General features: G+C 37.9%; 2 protein-coding genes across 17 annotated transcripts in view; one reads left to right on the forward strand and one right to left on the reverse strand.

Moving 5' to 3' along the window:
- Positions 1 to 10,788, forward strand: part of Oscillin (glucosamine-6-phosphate isomerase Oscillin) — a 51,427-nt gene extending 40,639 nt beyond the window's left edge. For 4 of the 5 annotated variants that reach the window (XM_053788285.2, XM_053788287.2, XM_053788288.2 and 1 more), the window contains exon 7: positions 10,243 to 10,788. In XM_053788285.2, coding sequence (XP_053644260.1) covers positions 10,243 to 10,302 — 60 coding nt within the window. In that variant the 3' untranslated portion in view covers positions 10,303 to 10,788. Of the gene's footprint in view, positions 1 to 3,192; positions 3,242 to 10,242 lie in introns of all 5 variants that reach the window. The other variant, XM_053788286.2, reaches the window with a different exon arrangement.
- A 1,809-nt stretch (positions 10,789 to 12,597) lies between these two features.
- The window catches only part of LOC128696855 (polyhomeotic-like protein 2), a 227,155-nt gene continuing 213,267 nt past the window's right edge, over positions 12,598 to 26,485 (reverse strand). For all 12 annotated transcript variants that reach the window (XM_070096168.1, XM_070096164.1, XM_070096161.1 and 9 more), the window contains one exon: positions 12,598 to 22,897. In XM_070096168.1, the coding sequence (XP_069952269.1) occupies positions 22,694 to 22,897 (204 nt within the window). In that variant the 3' untranslated portion in view covers positions 12,598 to 22,693. The remainder of the gene's footprint in view (positions 22,898 to 26,485) is intronic.

The raw sequence follows: 26,485 nt of genomic DNA on the forward strand, positions 1-26,485 counted from the left end.
AGTTTCAAATCTAGGTTGGATAAGTATATGAGTGGGAGGGGTTGGATTTGAGTGGGACTTTCACATCAGAGCTTATTTCTTGGGTGGCATTGAAAATTGGGTTGGGCAAATGTTTTGTTAGTGGGATGAATTGTAAAGGACCTGCCTAGTATGGGCCAGCAGGCCTCCTGCAGTGTTCCTCCTTTCTTATGTTCTTATGTTCTTAAATGTTCCAATTGTATGCTTGGAAGCGACCACGGTGGCTGGCTTGTAAACACTGGCACCCACGGAACAAGTGAGGCAGGCTCAGGCCACACGTGGACGCGTCTTGAACGAATCGCATTGAGCGAGTTTTTTAGCACTAGCCGAGGCAAAATTTTTGCGTTAAAATGTATCGCTAGGCGGATTTAACGTTATGCGATGCATTCGTTAGGCGAGGGTCCACTGTATATCTATCAAAATTGATCTAATATGACATAAACAATATAAATAACATAGAAACATGATATAGACTCTGGAGTGAATAAAATATGTCATTATGTGACGAGTGGTGGTGGCCACTCCCTAGGTAAAAATAATTATCGCTCTGACCATATCTTCCCATTCTTGCCCTTCCGAGAAAATGGAGTGTTTGTGAGGCTAACCGCACTAGATCACTAGTTTCATAAGGAAAACACTGAAACAAAAGCGATATTCTCGTGTTTTTATATGATTTCATGCTTTAATTCAATGGACATCATCCTCCTCCTCTTCTCAGTACTGTCCCTTGCACTTACTTTCTTAGGACCTATGGTTAAAAAAAAAAAATTGGCAAAATAACTGCACAAAATGCTGGGATGCTTGGCGGATGTGGTGGCATTAGCTGAACCAACTAGTGGTGGCGTATCTGAAGCTCGCTCATAACTCAGATTCTGGCTCGCAACTCAAAGCAAAAAATCGACCGAGCGATGGCTCGTAACTCTGAAAACTTGTAAGTTGGGACACTCGTAAGTCAAGGTACCACTGTCCAGTGCTTTGAGATGTTGTTCGCTTGATGGAGACTGCGCACTCTTTTGTGCAATAACCATTACAGATTGTGAGATGAAATGAATGACAGAGGTACCACTGCTAAATTAGACTGAAAAGTTACTAAATGTGTTGATTGAGGAGAAAACATAGACGGGTGCCCCTCTTAGTGAGGCTCTATATCCTACTCTAAAACTATATGTGAGAAGGAAGGAGAGCTTTCACAGCATTATGTATTTAGTGCTGGATGGTTTGAAAGCTTGAAAAAGTGAGTGTGTGTGTCAGCTGTAAATTATTGATGAGACAAGGCTATGCTGTCAAGCAATTGCATTATCAAGCAAAACAAGTTAAGGAAGGCTTCAGCTTGTTTCTCTGCACAAATGCAATAGGTGATTTCAAGTGTAAGTTTGTGAACTTATTGTGCAGAGACAGTCTGCACAAGATTTGTATCCTGTTTTACTGTTTTTTTTTAGCAATAACAATGCAGCATTAGTGATGGAGGAATGTTTGTTGAATGGTTCGAGCAGTATTTTTATTCCTGCACTCAAGATGTATGTACCTGGCCAGAAAGAACCTTGAATTCAAGGTTTTCCTCTTGCTAATTCCCACATCTTGCAGTCTATGGACCTATATGTGAGGGTTATGTTCATATTACCCAGTACAACACCCTTGATTTAACCACTGGATTGAGGAGTCAAGACATTTAAGTGCCACTACACATGGAAGGCCATGGAAAAACTCATCACAGCTGCTCATGACATCTCTGAGATTAACGTGCCAGAGATGCTGCTGTGCATGTAAGGATACCATGGGATGAAGTTTCCCCAGTTAACCATAAATGCCAGCTTAAGTAATTTTTGGCCTTCTGTGATGAATAATATATCTGGTTTCCTCTTCAGTAAGATGTTGAGTCCAGGAAACTGTGGCTCTGGCAAGGACTGAGATGAGAACGCTTTGAAAATATTCATGAAGGTGTAAATAAGCTATTAGAAGAGAAAGATGATGAACTGTAGAAGAAATGCTCGAGATTAATTCCTGGGAAATAGAGAGAAGATAAAGGAAGAGGATTAGGAAGAGGAACTTGTAGATGAGCAGTGAATGCTACAACAGTCACATAAGTACTGTATTTCGTGGCTTATAACATGCGTCTTATAAGACTTGTTTTAGTTTCAATGGCTCGGCATCGGACGTAACTGGCAGAGCTATGTACAGCCCACCCCACACCCCAAACTTATAGCACCCATCACTGACCTTCAGTTTATAGGATGCAGGGTGGTTTTTGGAGACATTTTATGGGAAAAAAATGCGTCTAATAAGCCACGAAATATGGTAACTCTACATTATTGGCAAGGCTACAGACTTTTTCAATGAAAAAGACATTGATGTATCTTGAAGCAGTTCTCTGAAGGAAAATTTGGAGCCCCTGATGATGATTTATTATCATTTGTATGGAGTACCACATGGTGGGATAAACCAGAGATGCATTACAAATGCTTGAGCGTTTCAATACATCTATCAACTACTGTACTAATCACTGCATCCACATCAACACAAAACCTACAGCCATCCACCTTAGTCCAGTCTGGCCACATCAACCCACTTCACGCACTTCATGTCATCAAGCAATGACAGAATGCAAAGTAAGATAAATCATGTTATTTTGTAAATAGAATTTTTAAAGAAGCACTGTGCAACTAATTTGGAGGTTCTTGGAATGTACGCTATTTTTCTCACATGTTCTTTACATCATGTAGTGCTATTTTAAGTACAGTGCCAATTTTCAGGAATGTAACCTGAGTATTAATTGAAGGTTTCCTGTATATATTTGTGATTTTGTCTAATCATGATTCTTTGATTTGCATTTGTAGCTGTAATAGCTTTGTACATAGAACATAGGGCATTGTCGTTCTCACTGGTAAAAGATAAACTCTCATAAATTATTATGGTGTATTGATATGGAATAGTTTCCAGTGCTCTGTTTTTCAGTATCCACTTGTGCATGTTTTGTAAAAAAAAAAGAGCTTGCATTGCAATTCAGTCCATTCTGTCAACTGTGTGTAAAGACAGTTCTCAACATATTTTTCATATGGCAATGCCTAATAATTTTTTCAATTGAACAGCTTGATACTAACATATAAAGTTCTTTAGAAGATTTATAATTTCTGTGCTGTGATCATGTCCAGCAAATAACCCCCATGACTTTTACAGAATCTTCATGATATTCATTCTTGCCTGATGGAGAAGGAACTTTGATAAGGTGATGGTTGCTTGGATGTTTGCTTGATACTCAGAGTAGTTTGTTAGATGTGCTGCTCTCTTCAGCAGTGCTATCAAAGCTGAAGTGTTCACATAACAGCACTGAAATTTTTTTTTTTAGCTAACCATTATTTTTTTTTTATTCGTCTTCCACATTCCTTTCCCACCACCCTCTCCCATTTCCCTGTGAAGTTTGCTTCTTGTCAGGCAAGAAGTGTCAACTTAGTACAGTGCTTCATTGTGGCAGGATATCTTGCTGCGTGTGTATTGTTTGCAACTCTCCTCAACCCCTTCCCTGGATTTTTATTTTTAGCACCCCTTTTAAACTTCAGCACAACGTAAAAAGAATTGCTGAGATGAGTCAGTAAGTATCTGCATCAATCCTTTGTATAATTCCCCTGACTTATTAGGTACAATGTTTGACTTTTTAACATTATGCTTTGTTGCTTGTATGTAAGGTTGTAATTATTGTATCACATAGAACAGTGGTTCCCAAACTCCTGTCGATCTTGTACCTCTTGACGCCTTGCATTATCAGCTGCATACTCCTTTGTACAGATGTCAAAAATTACTCTGCACAAATATTGCTCTAGATAAGGGCTTTCAGATAGAAAGATGTACAGAACTCCTAAATTTTAGGAGTGTGTTAACTTCATTGTATAACAATATAGCTCTCATAGAAAAAAATAAACTTGTATAACAAAAGCTTTGCTTATTTGTGCATATATTACAGAAAATTCACTTTTGTACCAGCCGAAAATCTCTTCTCATACCCCTGGAGTATGCATACCCAAGTTTGGGAACCCCTATGTAGAGCCTGTGGACTGAAAAGGAATTAAATTTATTGCTTGATGTATTAGTTTATCATTTTAATGAATTGGATATGAAATTTCTTGGGTTCAGTTTTCACACCTGAAAATATTTCTTAATGGACATTTTAGTGTTTAGGCAAATCATAATATAGCAGAAGGATTTATTTATAATTATTATATTTTTTAATGTACTGCATTTGCTTTGTTTATTTGCTATAAATCTGTTAGCTAAGTCTGCATGCATTTTATACTTTTTTTTTTTTTTTTTTTTTCAACAAGTCGGCCGTCTCCCACCGAGGCAGGGTGACCCAAAAAAGAAAGAAAATCCCCAAAAAGAAAATACTTTCATCATCATTCAACACTTTCACCACACTCGCACATTATCACTGTTTTTGCAGAGGCGCTCAGAATACAACAGTTTAGAAGCATATACGTATAAAGATACACAACATATCCCTCCAAACTGCCAATATCCCAAACTCCTCTTTTAAAGTGCAGGCATTGTACTTCCCATTTCCAGGACTCAAGTCCAACTATATGAAAATAACTGGTTTCCCTGAATCCTTTCACTAAATATTACCCTGCTCACACTCCAACAGATCGTCAGGTCCCAAGTACCATTCGTCTCCATTCACTCCTATCTAACACGCTCACACACGCTTGCTGGAAGTCCAAGCCCCTTGCCCACAAAACCTCCTTTACCCCCTCTCTCCAACCCTTTCGAGGACGACCCCTACCCCTCCTTCTTTCCCCTATAGATTTATATGCTTTCCATGTCATTCTACTTTGATCCATTCTCTCTAAATGACCAAACCACCTCAACAACCCCTCTTCTGCCCTCTGACTAATACTTTTATTAACTCCACACCTTTTCCTAATTTCCACACTCCGAATTTTCTGCATAATATTTACACCACACATTGCCCTTAAACAGGACATCTCCACTGCCTCCAACCGTCTCCTCGCTGCTGCATTTACCACCCAAGCTTCACACCCATATAAGAGTGTTGGTACTACTATACTTTCATACATTACCTTCTTTGCCTCCATAGATAACGTTTTTTGACTCCACATATACCTCAACGCACCACTCACCTTTTTTCCCTCATCAATTCTATGATTAACCTCATCCTTCATAAATCCATCCGCCGACAAGTCAACTCCCAAGTATCTGAAAACATTCACTTCTTCCATACTCCTCCTTCCCAATTTGATATCCAATTTTTCTTTATCTAAATCATTTGACACCCTCATCACCTTACTCTTTTCTATGTTCACTTTCAACTTTCTACCTTTACACACATTCCCAAACTCATCCACTAACCTTTGCAATTTTTCTTTAGAATTTCCCATAAGCACAGTATCATCAGCAAAAAGTAGCTGTGTCAATTCCCATTTTGTATTTGATTCCCCATAATTTAATCCCACCCCTCTCCCGAACACCCTAGCATTTACTTTTTTTACAACCCCATCTATAAATATATTAAACAACCATGGTGACATTACACATCCCTGTCTAAGACCTACTTTTACCGGGAAGTAGTCTCCCTCTCTTCTACACACCCTACCCTGAGCCTCACTATCCTCATAAAAACTCTTTACAGCATTTAATAACTTACCACCTATTCCATATACTTGCAACATCTGCCACATTGCTCCTCTATCCACTCTATCATATGCCTTTTCTAAATCCATAAATGCAATAAAAACTTCCCTACCTTTATCTAAATACTGTTCACATATATGCTTCAATGTAAACACTTGATCTACACATCCCCTACCCACTCTGAAACCTCCTTGCTCATCCGCAATCCTACATTCTGTCTTACCTCTAATTCTTTCAATTATAACCCTACCGTACACTTTTCCTGGTATACTCAGTAAACTTATTCCTCTATAATTTTTACAGTCTCTTTTGTCCCCTTTCCCTCTATATAAAGGGACTATACATGCTCTCTGCCAATCCCTAGGTACCTTCCCCTCTTTCATACATTTATTAAACAAAAGTACCAACCACTCCAACACTATGTCCCCCCCTGCTTTTAACATTTCTGTCATGATCCCATCAGTTCCAGCTGCTTTACCCCCTTTCATTTTACGTAATGCCTCACGTACCTCCCCCACACTTACATTCTGCTCTTCTTCACTCCTAAAAGATGGTATACCTCCCTGACCAGTGCATGAAATTACTGCCTCTGTTTCTTCCTTAACATTTAAAAGTTCCTCAAAATATTCTCGCCATCTACCTAATACCTCCATCTCCCCATCTACTAACTCCCCTACTCTGTTTTTAACTGACAAATCCATACTTTCCCTAGGCTTTCTTAACTTGTTTAACTCACTCCAAAATTTTTTCTTATTTTCATTAAAATTTCTTGACAGTGCCTCTCCCACTCTATCATCTGCTCTCCTTTTGCACTCTCTCACCACTCTCTTTACCTTTCTTTTACTCTCCATATACTCTGCTCTTCTTATAACACTTCTGCTTTGTAAAATCCTCTCATAAGCTACCTTTTTCTCTTTTATCACACCCTTTACTTCATCATTCCACCAATCACTCCTCTTTCCTCCTGCCCCCCACCCTCCTATAACCACAAACTTCTGCCCCACATTCTAATACTGCATTTTTAAAACTGTTCCAACCCTCTTCAACCCCCCCACTACTCATCTTTGCACTAGCCCACCTTTCTGCCAATAGTCGCTTATATCTCACCCGAACTTCCTCCTCCCTTAGTTTATACACTTTCACCTCCCTCTTACTTGTTGTTGCCACCTTCCTCTTTTCCCATCTACCTCTTACTCTAACTGTAACTACAACTAAATAATGATCCGATATATCAGTTGCCCCTCTATAAACATGTACATCCTGGAGCCTACCCATCAACCTTTTATCCACCAATACATAATCTAATAAACTACTTTCATTACATGCTACATCATACCTTGTATATTTATTTATCCTCTTTTTCATAAAATATGTATTACTTATTACCAAATCTCTTTCTACACATAGCTCAATTAAAGGCTCCCCATTTACATTTACCCCTGGCACCCCAAATTTACCTACTACTCCCTCCATAACATTTTTACCCACTTTAGCATTGAAATCCCCAACCACACTTGATTCAAAACTCCCCACGCATTCACTCAACATTTCCCAAAATCTCTCTCTCTCCTCTACACTTCTCTCTTCACCAGGTGCATACACGCTTATTATAACCCACTTTTCACATCCAATCTTTATTTTACTCCACATAATCCTTGAATTAATACATTTATAGTCCCTCTTTTCCTGCCATACCTTATCCTTCAACATTATTGCTACTCCTTCTTTAGCTCTAACTCTATTTGAAACCCCTGACCTAATCCCATTTATTCCTCTCCACTGAAACTCTCCCACCCCCTTCAGCTTTGTTTCACTTAAAGCCAGGACATCCAGCTTCTTCTCATTCATAACATCCACAATCATCTCTTTCTTATCATCTGCACAACATCCACGCACATTCAGACTTCCCACTTTGACAATTTTCTTCTTCTTATTCTTTTTAGTAATCTTTACAGATTACTTATCCTATGAAAACAAAAGTACATGTTTGGGTGGGCAAGTATGTGTAGGGAAAGGATGAAATTATACATTTGTACAGTAACAGTAATTGGAATAGTGTCTTATCATCTGCATCTAATTTATCATATTTTTAATATTTTTAGTGGTTATGATGTGTTCAACCTCCTCTTGGAGATCATTACAGCTATTTCCCACTCTGTGTAAAGTAATATTTCTTATTGTAATTGCTGCCCCTTGTTTTTATGACAAAATTTTAATCTCTTTGTCTCCTTTTGCCGGTTCAGAATATCTTCCCATACGTCATAACCATACTTCATGACCACAGTTATTAAATATTTGGAGCATTGGCAAGGATGCGTTGATCAATGAAGTAACAGTTAAAGGTTTAATTTTTCAGTTTTATGGATTTCCCTCCCTCTAGTTATAATACCCCTATGTACTATAAGTAGATATTAGTCAACTCATGTGTGATGCATCCTAGGAAAAATAGCTATGCAAATGAGCAGCAACATGGCTCAGTGTGAATAACTTCATTCCTACTGGAAGGATTAGTGTTGGGTAACACCTATCTCGACAGTGTTGTGTATCTAATGATGGTTTTGAAAAATGTGGTTGAATATGACCATAGCAAATGCTTGCTTTCAGGGGCTCTCTCTATTCACTTTTCTCTCTGATTCATTGTAGTACAAAATTTGGTTAGAGAAATTTTTCCCTTATCAGTTGCTTGATGCATTACTTTAGAAACATTGGCATTTCCTAGTAAAACAGTTTGCTTATCCAAGTCTCTGGGCACTTATTGGGGTTTCAGCTTTTTATTGCAGTAGCTTCATGGTTCATATCCCTTGTATCATTAATTTGTTCCACTCTTAGCTCTCAGACTTTTTTAATATTGGTGTTTAGTTTGGGATTGATGATTACTGAAACACAGGGACCTCTTATGATTATTGTTCTTTTTATTTAATTAAAAATCATGATAATCCAGGATTGTCAATGAAGTCATACTCTACAAGAATTTACATACACACTACTGTCAGTGTGTCTCCTAATACATTTTTTTTTATATATGCTTAAGCCAATTTCTCTGCATGTGCTATTTAGGTAAGGTTAACATATTTTTAAACATGTCATCCGTCTCCCACAGAGGTATGGTGACCAAAAAATAAAAGAAGAAATGCTTTCACCATCATTCATTCAATCTCTTTCTTACCAGAAGCATGCTGACATCACAACTCATGAGCCTCTGAGCTGTAACAAAGGCAATGTACTTTTCACCTCCAGGACTCAAGTCTAGCTAACTCCTACAGCATGTCAAATCACAAAAACCACTAACCTCCACTTGGTCCTATCTAACACACTTCTACAAGCCTGTTGGATGCCTATGCCCCGTGCACTCATAACTTCCCTTACCTATTTCCCATTTACCATTCCTATGATGACCACTATGTGTCCTTCCTATCACCTCAGATTCTTACAGCTGTTTTAGTCATCCTGTTTGGTTCATCCTCTAAATGTCCAAATTGCCTCAATAATCCCTCCTCAGCCCTTCGAATTTTACACTTGGTAACTCCCTCATCTTCCTTTAATCTCCATGATAATCACACCACATATCACCTGCACTACCTGCAGCCTTCTCCTCACTGCAACATTTGAAACCCATGCTTCACACCTATATAATAGTGTTGGTATCATTGTCTTCCTGTACATTCCCCTCTTTTTTGCCTCAATGGATAAAGATGCCCCAATTCACCACCCACCTTCCCCTCCTCATTCTCTCTCTCTCTCACTTCATCTTTCATAGACCCATTTGCTGACAAGGCTATGCTCAAATGTTCAATAAATACTTAGCTAAAATAGTTAAATACAACTTGCAAAGCAACAGTAACATGGCCATATTAAATGAAGTCCTACTATTTATTATGTTGGTATAGTGGTGCCAATTGTTTTATGTGAGTGTGAGGAAAAGGCTTCATGTTGCAGTAAGGAAAGTTTTTTTCTCCATAACTGAATATATTCTCCATGGGGAGGGGCTAGTAGTCCCTTCTCCTGTATACATTAATAAATTTATAAAGGGAAACTTGCATTTTTCTTTTTGGGCCACCCTGCCTCTGTGGGATATGGCCTGTGCATTGAAAGAAAGAATTGAATATATGTCATAATTTTGCTGAACCACATACCCACATTTCCACTTTCAAAAGTTTGAATCCAGGAAACTGGTTATCCCTGAGTGCCTTCATAAATATATGTACAGCATTACCATGCTCACAGACTAGCATGTCATCTCCCAAAATATTTACCTTCACTCACTTCAGTCTAACACTCAAGTTGTCGTATTTTTTCCTTTTGAACACTGGCCATTTCCCGTTGAGGTAGGGTGACCCAACAAAAAAGAAAACACCTTTCACTGTCATTTATTAGTCAATGTCTTGCCAGATGATGATTGAATTATTTATACACTATCTTGTTAAACCTTTCTACACCATCTTAAATTTATTATAGTATATGTCCTAGGCTAATGATTTTTTAAAATCTAATTTTGAATTCCAAAGAGACCAATATTAAAGTACTTTTGCTAAAGTTTTAATATTTCCTAGTTTCTGTATAATGTTTATTTGTTCACATTTTCAGGACTTATGGACAGTGCACTGCAAGCTCATAGATGATCCAATGATGGCAACGTTTACATAACTTGAAGAAAATTCATTGTTCTTAATAGCTTTTGGTTTGATGACTTGAATTCCTTTTACAGTCAATAACTAGTAGTCATTTTGTTAATGTTTATCGGAAAATGTAGTAATGGTATAATATAATCATCTGAACTAGTTTTCTATAATTCAACAACTAAATTTGTGATTTTTAAACACTAATTTCTTTACTTAAAGAGTTGATGCCTTGCAATGTAGTTTTAAGAATATATAGATCTGGAATGTACAGTGTACAGTGCAATACAGTATAAGGAAGTTTAATTCCAGCATCTTTGAAGAGGGTTATTTTTAAAATGCCCTATTTCAATCAATCTGTGAGAGAATGCCTTAGGTATACTGTTATACTGATGCTATTACAGTACTGTATATAATACAGTCTATATTATTATTTCAAATTTAAATGTTAGAGAATGTATTTTTGTATTACATTATAAGTTTATAGTGTCTGTCAAATATATCATAGTTTGATTATTATATTTGCTTCCTTGCTTAGCTTTTTCATGTATTGTTATTCCTGTTAACATACATACTTATACACATATACATATACACATACATATACACATATGCATATACACATATACATATACACATATACATATACACATACACATATATACATACATACATACATACATATATATTATATATATATATATATATATATATATATATATATATATATATATATATATATATATATATATATATATACATACATACATACATACATACATATATATATATATATATATATATATATATATTATATATATATATATATATATATATATATATATATATATATTACATACATACATACACAAAATCACCAGAGGGGCTGAATGATAGCTCTAGATCTTTTGTGTTGCAATCAAACACATCAGGAGCTTGCAATGTTACAGAGATAGAGTAGGAAATCCAGGCAGATTCATTCAGGGAAACAACTCATTCTGAAGTTTTCCCTGAGCTAATTTGCCTGGATTTTCTACTCTATTTCTGCAACACTGAAAGTTCCTGATGTGTTGATTGCAACACAAAAGGTCAAGAACTATTGTTCAACTCCTCCTGTGGTAATTTTGCATCGTGTATCACTTGTTTGTGATTATTGCATCATATATATAGTAGAACCCCCATATCCTTGGATTCGGTTTCTGCAGTTTCAGTTATCCGCTGTTTACCATAGCCCAAAAATAACCATTAATTTTGCTTAATAATGACCCCAGAGTGCAAGAGTAGTGATGACGATAGTTCTTCAAAGCCTAAGAGAAGCTGTGAAATGCTAATTCTCGACTTAATATAAGAAAAAATCACGTGCTGTCACTAAGATGTACGGCAAGAGTGAATCTTTCATTCATGGGGTATAATAATGTGTAATGTATTTTATCACTACTAAATGTTGGTAATGTCTTAGTGAGCATTATTTATCAATTAAACTTTGTCATAAGTATGTATGTAAATGAAAAGCGACTTACTATATAGGGTTCGCTACCATCCGCAGTTTCAGGTATCGGCAGTAGGGCTCGGAACGTATCACATGTGGATACAGGGAGAGTACTGTATATGAAGAGTGAATCTAGAATGAGTAAACTTTCTGTAATTTCAGCTGAGTAAGCTTTCTGTACCTTCAGCTGAGTAAATTTTCTGTACCTTTAGCTGAGTAAGCTTTCTGTACCTTCAGCTGAGTAAACTTTCTGTACCTATAGCTGAGTAAGCTTTCTGTATCTTCATCTGATGATAATGTATTCCTTCAGTGTATTTAAATTTCTTCAGTTGGTTTAGTTCCTGTTACTAATGTATTGCCTATGTGATGTGTGTGTGTTAGGTAATCTCATATTGAACTACAGTTTAGATTTAAAATTTATAACCCAGAAATTTGATGTAAATCTTTAGACAGCATTCAAATTTGTATGCATGGATTGGTAAGATTGTTGATATATGTTTTGTCTGTATAGAGTGGCAAAAATATTGCTTTATTTTTTACTTAGTATGAATCAGTTTAATAAGTGACATAATTCCAAAAAATTTAGCATTTCTGGAATTGAAATTAATACTAACAACTATACAGACACCCTAATACACTACTTTCCATTAAGAAAGTTGTATCATACTGGACAAGGGCAAGAATTAATCCAAATTCAATGTAAGTAGAACTTGTGTCCACTCTGCCCAAATGAACATTGATTATTTTGCAATGAAGCTTTTTCTTCCTTATGGTACTTTCAACCACAAATTTTTATTTAAAGCTTAAAATTAAGTAAGCTTGGGTATTTCTTTATGTTTTGCATAAAATGTTTGGACTGCAGTTTATTTCACATTGCATTTCTCTGTAGTTTTGCAGAAATGTGAATTGCAACTTTATATATTCTCACGTGAAAATAAGAAAACCCATGAGAAAAAGTTTTGATTTCTGTTGAAGATGATTTGAAATACGTGTATATAAAGTTCTTTGAATGTCATGTTTCCATGTGAGAATTTATTTGTAGTTAGTTGTATTATTGAAAGTTAATGTTTGGTGCAAAATGTTTTGAAAAAAAAAATTGAATAAATTCAGTGGGGTGACTCATTAAGTTGGTTTTAGTTTAAAAATAGTTGTATTAAAAAAAAAGTGATTAACAATCATAATGAAATGGGACCTGTATAATATAGTAATGAAAATTGTTTAATATTATGGTTTTATTTGAAGTCCAAAATCTTAGATAGTAATATCTGTCACTAACTCATGTATTATTGAGCTACATTAATATTATATAAGAGTGCTACAACTAAACCATAGTTGAGTAAGACTCATTAAGCATTATATTTTTATTCTCATGCCACCGCTGTGTACACAGATGGCTCTAAGTCTTCCGACGGCGTCGGATTCGCAGCAGTGTTTCCGGGCAGCGTCGTACGAGGGCATTTACTATCTTCAGCTAGCATTTTTACTGCTGAACTGTATGCCATTCTTGCAGCACTTATTCGTATCGCATCTATGCCTGTGTCATCATTTGTAGTAGTCTCAGACTCCCTTAGTGCTCTACAGGCTATACGAAAATTTGATACATCTCATCCCCTAGTTCTCCGTATCCAACTTTGGCTACGCCGTATCTCTACCAAACATAAAGATATTGTTTTTTGTTGGGTCCCTGGTCATGTCGACGTACAGGGCAATGAACAGGCAGACACTGCTGCGCGGTCAGCAGTATATGACCTACCAATTTCCTATCGAGGTGTTCCATTTCTAGACTATTTTGCTGCAATAGCTACCCACCTTCGCACCCGTTGGCAACAACGTTGGTCAACTCTGCTCGGTAACAAACTTCATTCTATTAAACCGAGCATAGGTTACTGGCCGTCTTCTTGTCATCAGTGCCGAGGTTGGGAGACCACTCTCTCCCGCCTTCGCATTGGCCACACTCGTCTTACTCATGGGTATCTCATGGAGAGGCACCCTGTTCCTCTCTGTGAGCAGTGTCAAGTTCCAGTATCGATTAGCCACATTCTGTTAGACTGCCCTCTCTATCAACGAGCACGCAGAATTTACCTCCAACGTCGTCTTCGTTCTCCTACTCTCTCTTTACCTTCCCTTCTTGCTGATGGACCCTCCTTTAATCCTGACTCTCTCATTGACTTCTTGACAACGACTGATTTACTCCACAAACTCTGATGATACTTTTCACACTCCCCTCAGCCCTTTCTGGTTCAGTCTCTTGCTGCCCTTTACCCTTTCACCATCCACTGCCCCGCTGTTATCCGTAACCTGTTGCTCATCCATCTCCCTTTTGCCACCTGATGCCCTCGCTTCCTTCCTGCCCTGCAGCGCTGTATAGTCCTTGTGGCTTAGCGCTTCTTTTTGATTATAATAATAATAATTATATTTTTAGTTCACACTTGTAGAATAGTACAGTATATGTAGAGTATTTAGAAAACTGAAGTAACATGCTTGTTACTTCCACTTCAAGAGTAGTGTTTTTGTTTTGTATAACTTAGTGTTATGTATATGCAGCTAAAATTGATTCCAACATTATACATATTACATATCTGAGGGGACCTATCCAGTAACCCGATAAAATAATCATCTGGTTATACTCTTTATTTTTTGACGTTACTTTTGGTATTATCAATACAGAATTTTCTTCTCCCTTAAGTGCACTAACTTCAGTAACTGTTAAAATATTGGAGGGAGTATGGAAGAAGTGTTCAGATATTTGGGAGTGGAATTCTTGGTGGATGGCTCTACGTATATAAACAATAGCTTTAATGCCTACAGAGAAGTGTATGCCCTGAAGCAGTGAACTGCTATGCACTCCTCCATGTTGCAGTTCTTGAAGTCTCCTTCACCCACCCTCAGTCGTACTTCAAATGTCCCACCTCTATGCCTCCAATGGGTATATCTGATGACAGCTTCTTTCCTGTGCCTCCATCTTGGGATGTCATCTTGCCTACCAGTGACATGAGGTTTGACCAAGCTCACCTTGTACCATTATCTGTTCACATGAACTAGGTCTTCATCACCATCCTCCACTACCTTTAGTTGTGTACGGTTGTTGGTGAGTACCAATACAGGAGGGCCTGCTTTATGCTGATTCACTAATACGGACATTTCAAATTATAACCAAAAATTTTTTTATATGGCTCATTGATTCACTATTACAGCATCTGCATATCACTCTGTTTACATCATTCATGAACTCTGCATCTCTTGATTATGTCGGGAAACTTTCCAAAATTTCAAGTGTTTCAGAGTTATTGCATATTTTGTATATACTCTGATTACTGTACTTGCGTTCCCGTAGCTAAATAAACTATGCTGGCATGCAGGTACATATTAAAATCTCTAGGAGTGTCTGACTAGTATTGAAGACCCAATAATAATAATCGCTCTGGGGCACTTTATATGTTATACATTACATTATTATTGACATTTCCATTAATCTACATATGATGAATTTCGTATACCTTCACTCACAGCGTCATTCGCAGGTATTAATAAGAGTTTGTCTGACCACCCACCACCTGTTCACTACCCACCACCTGTTCACTCTGTTTATATTCTCCACATCTCTCATTCACTAATTCTTTTTGATTTATGATGGCATCTAAGGGTACTTGTGATAAAAAGAGGAATCATAAGCCTCTTTAACCCTTTGACTGTTTCGGCCGTATATATACGTCTTACGAGCCAGTGTTTCAGACGTATATATACTCAATAATTCTAGCGGCTTCAAATCAAGCAGGAGAAAGCTGGTAGGCCTACATGTGAGAGAATGGGTCTGTGTGGTCAGTGTGCACTGTATAAAAGAAATCCTGCAGCACGCAGTGCATAATGAGAAAAAAAAACTCCGACCGTGTTTTTGGATTAAAACACCAATTTTGAGGTGTATTTTCGTATAGTATTTATAGTTGTATTCTCGTGTCTTGGTCTCATTTTATAGAATTGAAAACATATTACAGAAATAGAGATGATTTTGATTAGTTTCATGATGAAAACGACCTTGAAATTGAGCTCAAAGTAGTGGAAGTGTTCGAGTTTTACCAATGTTCAAGAGTAAGCAAATCACACTACACGTCAACTGGGGAGTCTAATATTCTTTCACTAGTGCACTGATATTATTTATACCATTTTTACAATAATGCAGTAGTCTGCATAACAGTAAATCTATTTTTTGTGAGAAAAAATCAAAATAGAAAGCAAGAGTAATATAAGAGGGGCCTGGAGACATGACTAATGAACAGAGGATATGTTATTTTAGTGCCAAGAATGTCTGCATTGTTTATTCTAGATCCTATTTGAAATTGGCATCTTTTTTAATTTACATGAAATTGGCCAAATTGCCAATTTCTGACCACTTCATTGGGTAGTTGAAATTGGTAAATGGGCAGTTTCTTGTACTCAATTGATAGAAAAAGTGGAGTTCTAAAGAAATGGCTATGAGTTTGGTCGACTGGAACTATGGAATTGGCCGAAAATAGGGCTCAAAGTCAGTGAAATTGCCAATGCATATATATCGCCAAGATTGCTAATTTCACAGGAGTGTAATTCCCCAAGTTTTCGATCAAATTTCATACTTTTGGTGTCATTACCATCTGGAAAAAATTCTCTTATCATTTCATAAGAATTTTTTTTTTTTTTTTCCAAAAAATTTTGCAACACCAGGAGATACTTCAGGATTAGGAGTTGCGGCAGTTACAAGGTTAAATGCCAAGTTAGAAATGATTAAACTCAGTGAACGAGGTATGTTGATGGCAGAATGCATAATAATAATAATAATAATAATCACTCTGAGGCACTTTAAATGTCATATATCACATTATTACAGACATTTTTGTTAATCCATCTATGACTTTTTTTTTTTTTTTCAAAATTATACAAGAAATATAATACATATCATGCGAACAAAATACAGCCTCTCCTCACTTAATGACGGAGTTCCATTCCTAAGAACACGTCGATAAACGAATTTATCGCTAAGCAAGGAGCATACTATAATGGTAATGGGTTTGTTTCAACCATCTTTGATATTGTATTAATGTCACCCTTGCACCATTTATAACATTTTTAGTATATTTTTAAATGTTTATACAGTAATGTACTGTAAATTGTAATAAACAGAATAGAGGAAATAGCTCAAATATACATTATTTAGGTATGCATACTGGTCAGAGATTATTATAATCAAGGGAGCACTAAACCTGTAGGATTATGCACCTGGGGGGGGGGGGGGATTGTGGACGGTACAGGCTTAATTCAGGGAACTGGAGCACAGATCCAATTCCTTAGATCAAAAAATCCCCTCATCAACATGAAGGAACCCTCCTTGAGGGGTACTGGTCAGAGAGCCCATCATAAGTCTGAGTTGTCGGTAAACAGGTACACGTCGCTAAGTGAGGGGAAGCTGTATATAATAGTGTAAACAAGTTATCAGGTATGTATTTATTGGGTAATTCAGTTTACGGCACTAGCCTGGAGCAAATGTTATACCTAACCCACCGTATCAGCAGGGCCCTTCTGTATTATGTTTCCTCAAAATGTATTAGAAATGGGTCTTGACAACAGTATAGGTTTTTAACCCCTTCAGTGGCCATTATGTAGATTTGTTATTGATGCCAAGGTCTCTCACATAGATCTACGTTTTGAACACAACTCCCTCAGATAAGCTGCGAGTAGTAAATTTTGGTCTAAATATGAATGGGCATGTGGTTGAACGTGCACAGTACAAAAAAGAATCCTGCCTCATGCGTGCATGATGGGTACAGCAAAACTTGGATCTTTATTATTATAATCAGAAAGAGCTAAAATACAAGGCTTATACAGTGCAGCAAGGCAGGGAAGGATGTAGGGGTAATGGGTAGGAAGAAGGAAAGAGATGATTATTAGGTTATGAAGTGTTGCAGGGCAGTGGATAGTGCAGGGGTAAAGGGTAGCTAGAGATTAAGGTGAAAAGGGCTGAGAAGAGTGCCAGAGACATCATCATCAGAGTTTGTGTAGTAAATCAGTTGCTGCCAAAAAGGCAATGAGAGAGTCTGGATTAAAGGAGGGTCCGTCAACTTGGATCTTTGCTTTGGTTTAAAATAGCAGTTTTTTTGCAGCATTTTCTAGGAAGAATTTTTATGGTTTTATTGACTGTTTCTTGGTATTATTTGATAGAATGGAAGATATGATTTTGAATAGTTTCAGGACCAGAATTAGCTTTAAATCGAGCTCAAATTAGCAGAAGTGTTCGATATTTGCTGATTTTCCCGAGGATGAGTAAGGCTTCCTTCCCTATCCCCCTCCCCCTGTTTCATGAGGTTTTAATAGGTCTAATTCAATTACTGGGATGCCATAAACCATGACCAACCATCCTTGGTTGTTTCCATTGTGTCGGTATTTTATACCATTTATTTTCATCCTTGGTTGTTGTTATCCAAGAAATGTAGTAAACCTCCAATTTTTTACAATGCTGAATTCAAAATGGAAGAGAAGTACAATGGTACCCAGGGTTTCAGCCATAATTCATTCCAGAAGGCTGTTCAAGTGCCGTTACCAAACGAATTTGTTCCCATAAGGAATAATGTAAATTAGATTAGTCCATTGCAGACCCCGCAAAATACACTTACAAAAGTACTTACAATAATACACTTGCATAATTGTTCGAGTTGGGAGCTGTACAAAACTCGGGGTACCACTGTATAATATATTTAGGAGTGCCCTGGGGATGTGATCAATGAACACATGAAGTGTTTTAGTGTTTGGAAAGTCTAGTGTTTATTCTTAAACTGGATTTTGTGTGTGTAAAATTGGCCAAATTACTGACTTCTGTGCACTTCATAGGGTAATTCTGATGGATAAATGGGCAGTTTCTTGTTCTGTCATTTTTTATTATAATAATAATAATTGTTCTCAGTCAACAAGGCCGAAAACACATTCATGAAATAACTAGGAACTTGGTCTAATGGAACACTGGAATTGGCTTAAATTTGCACAGACCAGAAGCAGATTTCAGTTAATACCTCTCCATCAGTTCCCTTACTCTGACTGCCTTCTTGAGTCCCACTTTTAATGCACAAACTTTTTAACTGAAACTGACTAGATGCACCATATATGTAGCCCATAATTTTAACCACATACAAATGGGTAGCTGCTGACAAGACCTGGAATAGTCGAAATATGACTGTTTTACACGAGATAAGTGCAGTGGTTGCCCCTTATTGAATGCACAGCACTCTTTTATTGCTTTTAATCATATACAGTGGTACCTCGGGATAAGAACTTAATTCGTTCCAGAAGGCTGTTAGTGCCGATACTGAATGAATTTGTTCCCACAAGGAATAATGTAAATTAGATTAATCCATTTCAGACCTCCAAAAATACTTACAAAAGCACTTACATAAATACACTTACATAATTGTTCGAGTTTTGAGCTGTTCATATCCCGAGGTACCACTGTATAAAGTTTTTTCCATTGTAACTTAGAAAGTGTAAACCCTATGCGTGTGTGACAGTTATTTGGAAGACAGGTTAAAATATGAGCTTACCCTTCTGTCTTCTATTCACTTAGCACCATAAAAGCCATGCCTGTCCATTTTATCCACTCTTAGGTGAGGTTCTTTCTTACGAGGACCTGAAGCTAGTGAAGAGCTCTTGATTAAAGGAATTGGAGCTACTATCCCCTTCGTCAATTATTATAATCAAAGAAAGTGCTAAACCAACAAGGGTCATACAGCACTGCGGCATTAAACAGCTAGGTGGAGAGGGGATCAGAGGTGAGGGGAGAGAAGGGATGGAAGGGATGCTAAGGGCCATGTGTCAAAGTTTGTACAGTAAAGCAGTTGCTGACAAAAAGTCAAAGGCAGGGCCATCTTCGAGAAGGGAAGACAAGGTTAGAGTGGTAGGACAGTGGCATCATTGGAGGTAAATCATGTGAGCTCGCTGGTAAACCGGGCAATCTACAAGAAAGTGAAGAACCGAAATAGGGACCCGAGAAACCTCAGAGAGGAATAGGGGTGTCGTTCCACGAGATGCCCATGGGTAAGGCAAGTATGGCCAATGAGAAGCCGGGAAAGTGCAGTCTCCCGAGTATGGCAATGGCGGTGAGAAGATGGTCACAAACCTAAAAGGGGTTTAATAGAGTGCAATTTGTGATTGTGCATGCCCCACCACCATTGTTGCCAACGGCTTCGAAGACTAGCCGAGATGACTGGAAAATAATCTCTGAATGGAATACCTCTATAGGAAACTGGAAGATCATGTACCGCTGACCACGCAGCAGTATCCACTGTTCACTGCCCTGCAAATGTGTCCAGGGACCCAACAGAAAACAACACCTTTGTTTTTGATAGCCACATGGCGCAACCATAGTTAAATACGAAGGACTAATGGATGAGGGGAATCAAGTTGTTTAATGGCTTATAAAGCACTGAGGGAATCTGAAATGATCACAAACGTCGAAGGAGAGATAGATGTAATACGAAGAAACGCTATAAGAATGGCAAGCGCTTCTTTTTTTATTATAATAATAATAATATAAGAATGGCATACAACTCGGCAGTAAAAATACTAGCCGAGTGTAATAAATGACCTCGGACAACATCATCACGGAACACTGCTGCGAGCCCAACACTGTCAGAAGATTCAGAACCATCTGTATAAACAGCGACTACACGAGCATGTGACCGGAAGTGATCGAAAAAAAGAGTGAAGCAGTCGTTGGCAGGAGAGCGTTAGCACACAGTAGTAGGGGAGAACAGACATGAACCATCGGAACTTTCCAAGGGGGAAGGGAAAAGGCAGACGCTAAATGAACATACAAGGGAGGCAACTGGAGAGAAGACAAAGAGAAAACGGTTGGAGTAGGTAGGGGAGCCAAACAAACAATGGGCTTCTACTAAAGTCTGAGACCAACCTATACATAGAAGAAACACGAAGGTCATGAGCACGAACAAAGCAACAAAGACAATGAGCATCACAACACTCAGGTAAGGAAGGAATATTCGCCTCTACATAGAGGCTTTCAACAGAGGATGAACGAAAGGCACCAAGGCATAAACATGGACCCAGATGATGATGGGGTTCTACTTGGAAAGAGTTGTAGGAGAAGCTGCAGAATAGATTTAGTTGTCATAATCTAGCTTGGACAAGACTAAGGTGGAATGCAAATGGAGGAGAGTTTGGCGATCTGCTCCCCATGAACGATGAGCAAGAAGTTTGAGGAGATTCAGCTGACCATGGCAAGCTGCCTTCAAAGAGGAAATATGAGGTTTCCATGTCAACTGACGATTGAAGAGAAGGCCAAGAAACTTGACCACATCACATTCTGGAATACATCAGCCATGTAAATACAATGGAATATCTGGGATAAGAGGACATCTAGTGAAGGTAATGAAATGGGTTTTTGTACTAAAAAATTTAAAAGCGTGAGAAGTGGCCCTATGGGAAACTCGGTCAATCGCATCCTAAAGGAAGGTTGCTACCAGGCGACAGTCAACACCTGAGTAAGCTATAGTAAAATCATCCACATAAAGTGACGACCAAATATGTGATGGAAGAACGGAAGGCAGGTCATTTATAGCAAGGAGAATAAGGGATCGAGACCCCATATGAATGGAAAGTATTAGTTTGTTTACTGTCTTGGATATCCACTTTCTTTCCTTTTCTAAATTTTATTCTAGCCAAAAATTTAGTGCAGTTATCCACATTTTAAGTGGTGGGGTTAAATGTGTAAAACTTTTTTTAGTTTGTTTATGCATACAAGATATGACAAAATGGAGTTACAGGCAGTGCAACAACCATAAATATCTAAGACTATCAATTTACAAAACATTCTTCTGTACAAACACTTAAATCCCAAACATGAAGGAATAAACTCCATGAACTAATATTTGTTGGATTATGTTCTTTTCACTCATATTGGAAGAACAACTTATCCCAAAATGTTTGAGAATAAATAAATCAACCCTGGAACCCTCCTGCACTGTGCAACACATTATTTCACGCACGCAACGGCACTCGTATTCAAGCTTAATAAAACTGTGATGACTATGTGATAAAACTGTAATGTACACAACAAAATAATTATTATACATTATTTCTGAAAAGTTTGTAAACTGCTGAAACACCCCTCAAACAAATTCAGAATACTAAAGCTGATTCAGTGTATTTAGGAACAACCAAGTGTTTTATAAATACTGTAATGGTTAAACCCAAACACTATCATTCATTCTACACATTCCATTTGCTCTTCATAATCATACCATTCATATCTTTACTGACACACTGAAGTCATTACTATTATTGGACAACAAATAAAATAAGCCTTTCTTACAGAAAAAAATAGGATTAACATTCTTTGTCATGATTGCACAAGTTTTTTTAAAATTAATTTAGATGGTTAATGAGATCTGTTTACAAATACATAAGCACCATTCCTCTGGTAATTCTATCCTAGCTTGACAAAGATGCTTCTTTGATGTGGGTGAAAGTAGGTCCTCCCTCATATGATAAAGTACATTAACCAAGAGCCTTTATACAAAGGCATTGACATAACAAGGTCATTCCATACAACTGTGGTCACTCTTACAAAAGACTACATTCATTCAAAATCTAATACATTGAAAATGGTGAAAAATACCTTAACCCTACATACGGCAGTGCAGAAATGTCACAGTCAGGATATTACTGTAAAATAAAATATTTGTCTGTACTCTCTCCTTAAGTACTAGCTTTTATTTACAATAGATACTACTTTTTGACTTAATTGAAAAAGACAGTGAATGGAAATAATTCTGATACAAGAGCAAAGCATTTATGTAATACATATAAAACAAATATAATATGATAATATAATTTAAGACATCACATACATATTGCTCTTCTAAAAGCATCTTGATCCATTCCTTAAGTTTTGTACTCATTAGGTTTCTTTTCTGTCACCTCTCATTGACTCAATCTTAGCACAGATCTTCAAAGCTGGTCCAAGTTTCATGGACATAGCTGACATTAAGTGGTCAGCTTTCAACAGCATTAATGCCTGGCCATCTATCTCTTGAAGAGCAAAGTCTTCTGCATACTCTTTACAGCCTGGAAGGTTTTGTATGAAGTCTACAACATCCTTAACCTGGTGAAGAAGAAAAACAAATTACTCAAGAGTAGTATACCTAATTTTCAGATGCTAAAACTTTGCACATCCAGGATTTCAATAACAAGAAACTCATTTACTGTACAGTAATAGTTGTACCTTAAAAAAAAAAAACGAATAAAACTGGAATATGGGTGGCCAACACCAATAATGCTGTTTTTAGTCATGTTAAGAGATCACAGTCATCCTACTAATAACTGTTTATCCTTCAAATATGCCATTTTGTTGAATCATCCCTCATACACAACTTTCCTAATATGAATCTTAGTCCTTGCTTTGTAGATGCCTTCCTTTCTAATTACACTGTCAAATACTTCAAACTTCAGAACACTCATGACTTGATCTGATCCTTTCTTCTGCCTAGGTGTTCCCCCCCCCCCACCCACCCTTTCCCTGTATTTTTGGTCCTACCCCTTGTGGGCCATTAGCTCTCCTGCAGTGCTCCTTTTTCTTGTCTTTAGACTTATTCCACTTCTATAACTATCACTCCATTACTACTATTGCCTCTCTTCACTTCCCTTCCCTTTCTGTTTCTTGTGCCACTAAAACTACTCCCCCTACTTTATACTACCACCATTACCTCTGCCACTACTTATCTGCTTCCTTCCTCTCTCTGTTCTGTCCCTGTCCCCCTCGCCTATATATACTGGCTCTCTCACTGTGTCAGTGTGACTTGTAAATGGTCCAAGTTGGACTGAAACATTGTCATAAGCTTCTCCTATATGCAGGTTATTTGTGCATGGTTAGTGTTGGTGGCTGATAAGCAAAGAGGAGGGCCAGTGGTAGCTAGGAAATTAATGAGAAAAGTGGGAGTTTATGTGAAAAAGTTGCACTGCCATGTATGTTGTGTTAAATACTAGTTAGCATTGTGGTTATCCCCTCGAGGGAGGTTCCTTGATCTAAGGAAGTGGACCTGTGTTCCCTTTCCTTGTATCAAACCTTAATGCCTTTCATTCCCGTAAGTGCTATATAACCCCTATATGTTAAGAAATCTTCAATGAATATAGTAATAATATAGTTTTATCAGCTAAAATTATTGCAATATTTTTAAGACAAATTCTAATGAAACAGTAAATGCATAAGAAAGCATGCTTTACATAGTAATGAGCCTATTGAATATGCCATGTAAAGCATATGATAGAATTATTGAAAGAGTTTGGGGTAACAGAGTGTAGGACTAATGAGGAACAAGGAGGATTTAGGAATGCCAGGGGATACACAGACCAAATGTTTACATTGAAGCACATGTATGAACAATACTTGGATAAAAGTAAGGATTTAGATAAGGCAATGTGGGGAGCAATGTGGCAGATAATGAAAATGTATGGAATAAGTAGTAGGTTACAAGAAGCAGCCAAAGAATTTTTATGCCAATGCAAAGCTCAGGTAAGGGTATGCACCTTAGATAGATATATGTAATATTGTTAAAGTTTCCCCCCCCCCCCCAACAAGTTGGCCGTCTCCCACCAGGGCAGGGTGACCCAAAAAGAAAGAAAATCCCCAAAAAGAAAATACTTTCATCATCATCATTAAACACTTTCACATCACTCACACATGATCAAACTCGCTACACGGCTTCCCCCCACCTGATTTTCTAATACGGTCACCGTGCCCTACCCAGTTTGTTTGCATTCTCTGTGAGCTCCGTAAGCACCATTTCTCTCCATTATGTCTGGAAACTCCAAAATTTCAAGTGTTTTTAAACGTTATTTCATATATATATATATATATATATTATTTTTTTTTTTTATTATTATCACACCGGCCGATTCCTACCAAGGCAGGGTGGCCCGAAAAAGAAAAACTTTCACCATCATTCACTCCATCACTGTCTTGCCAGAAGGGTGCTTTACACTACAGTTTTTAAACTGCAACATTAACACCCCTCCTTCAGAGTGCAGGCACTGTACTTCCCATCTCCAGAACTCAAGTCCGGCCTGCCGGTTTCCCTGAATCCCTTCATAAATGTTACTTTGCTCACACTCCAACAGCACGTCAAGTATTAAAAACCATTTGTCTCCATTCACTCCTATCAAACACGCTCACGCATGCCTGCTGGAAGTCCAAGCCCCTCGCACACAAAACCTCCTTTACCCCCTCCCTCCAACCCTTCCTAGGCCGACCCCTACCCCGCCTTCCTTCCACTACAGACTGATACACTCTTGAAGTCATTCTGTTTCGCTCCATTCTCTCTACATGTCCGAACCACCTCAACAACCCTTCCTCAGCCCTCTGGACAACAGTTTTGGTAATCCCGCACCTCCTCCTAACTTCCAAACTACTAATTCTCTGCATTATATTCACACCACACATTGCCCTCAGACATGACATCTCCACTGCCTCCAGCCTTCTCCTCGCTGCAACATTCATCACCCACGCTTCACACCCATATAAGAGCGTTGGTAAAACTATACTCTCATACATTCCCCTCTTTGCCTCCAAGGACAAAGTTCTTTGTCTCCACAGACTCCTAAGTGCACCACTCACTCTTTTTCCCTCATCAATTCTATGATTCACCTCATCTTTCATAGACCCATCCGCTGACACGTCCACTCCCAAATATCTGAATACGTTCACCTCCTCCATACTCTCTCCCTCCAATCTGATATTCAATCTTTCATCACCTAATCTTTTTGTTATCCTCATAACCTTACTCTTTCCTGTATTCACCTTTAATTTTCTTTTGCACACCCTACCAAATTCATCCACCAATCTCTGCAACTTCTCTTCAGAATCTCCCAAGAGCACAGTGTCATCAGCAAAGAGCAGCTGTGACAACTCCCACTTTGTGTGTGATTCTTTATCTTTTAACTCCACGCCTCTTGCCAAGACCCTCGCATTTACTTCTCTTACAACCCCATCTATAAATATATTAAACAACCACGGTGACATCACACATCCTTGTCTAAGGCCTACTTTTACTGGGAAAAAATTTCCCTCTTTCCTACATACTCTAACTTGAGCCTCACTATCCTCGTAAAAACTCTTCACTGCTTTCAGTAACCTACCTCCTACACCATACACTTGCAACATCTGCCACATTGCCCCCCTATCCACCCTGTCATACGCCTTTTCCAAATCCATAAATGCCACAAAGACCTCTTTAGCCTTATCTAAATACTGTTCACTTATATGTTTCACTGTAAACACCTGGTCCACACACCCCCTACCTTTCCTAAAGCCTCCTTGTTCATCTGCTATCCTATTCTCCGTCTTACTCTTAATTCTTTCAATTATAACTCTACCATACACTTTACCAGGTACACTCAACAGACTTATCCCCCTATAATTTTTGCACTCTCTTTTATCCCCTTTGCCTTTATACAAAGGAACTATGCATGCTCTCTGCCAATCCCTAGGTACCTTACCCTCTTCCATACATTTATTAAATAATTGCACCAACCACTCCAAAACTATATCCCCACCTGCTTTTAACATTTCTATCTTTATCCCATCAATCCCGGCTGCCTTACCCCCTTTCATTTTACCTACTGCCTCACGAACTTCCCCCACACTCACAACTGGCTCTTCCTCACTCCTACAAGATGTTATTCCTCCTTGCCCTAT

Source organism: Cherax quadricarinatus, chromosome 52, assembly GCF_038502225.1.
Source record: "Cherax quadricarinatus isolate ZL_2023a chromosome 52, ASM3850222v1, whole genome shotgun sequence".
Taxonomy (NCBI): domain Eukaryota; kingdom Metazoa; phylum Arthropoda; class Malacostraca; order Decapoda; family Parastacidae; genus Cherax; species Cherax quadricarinatus.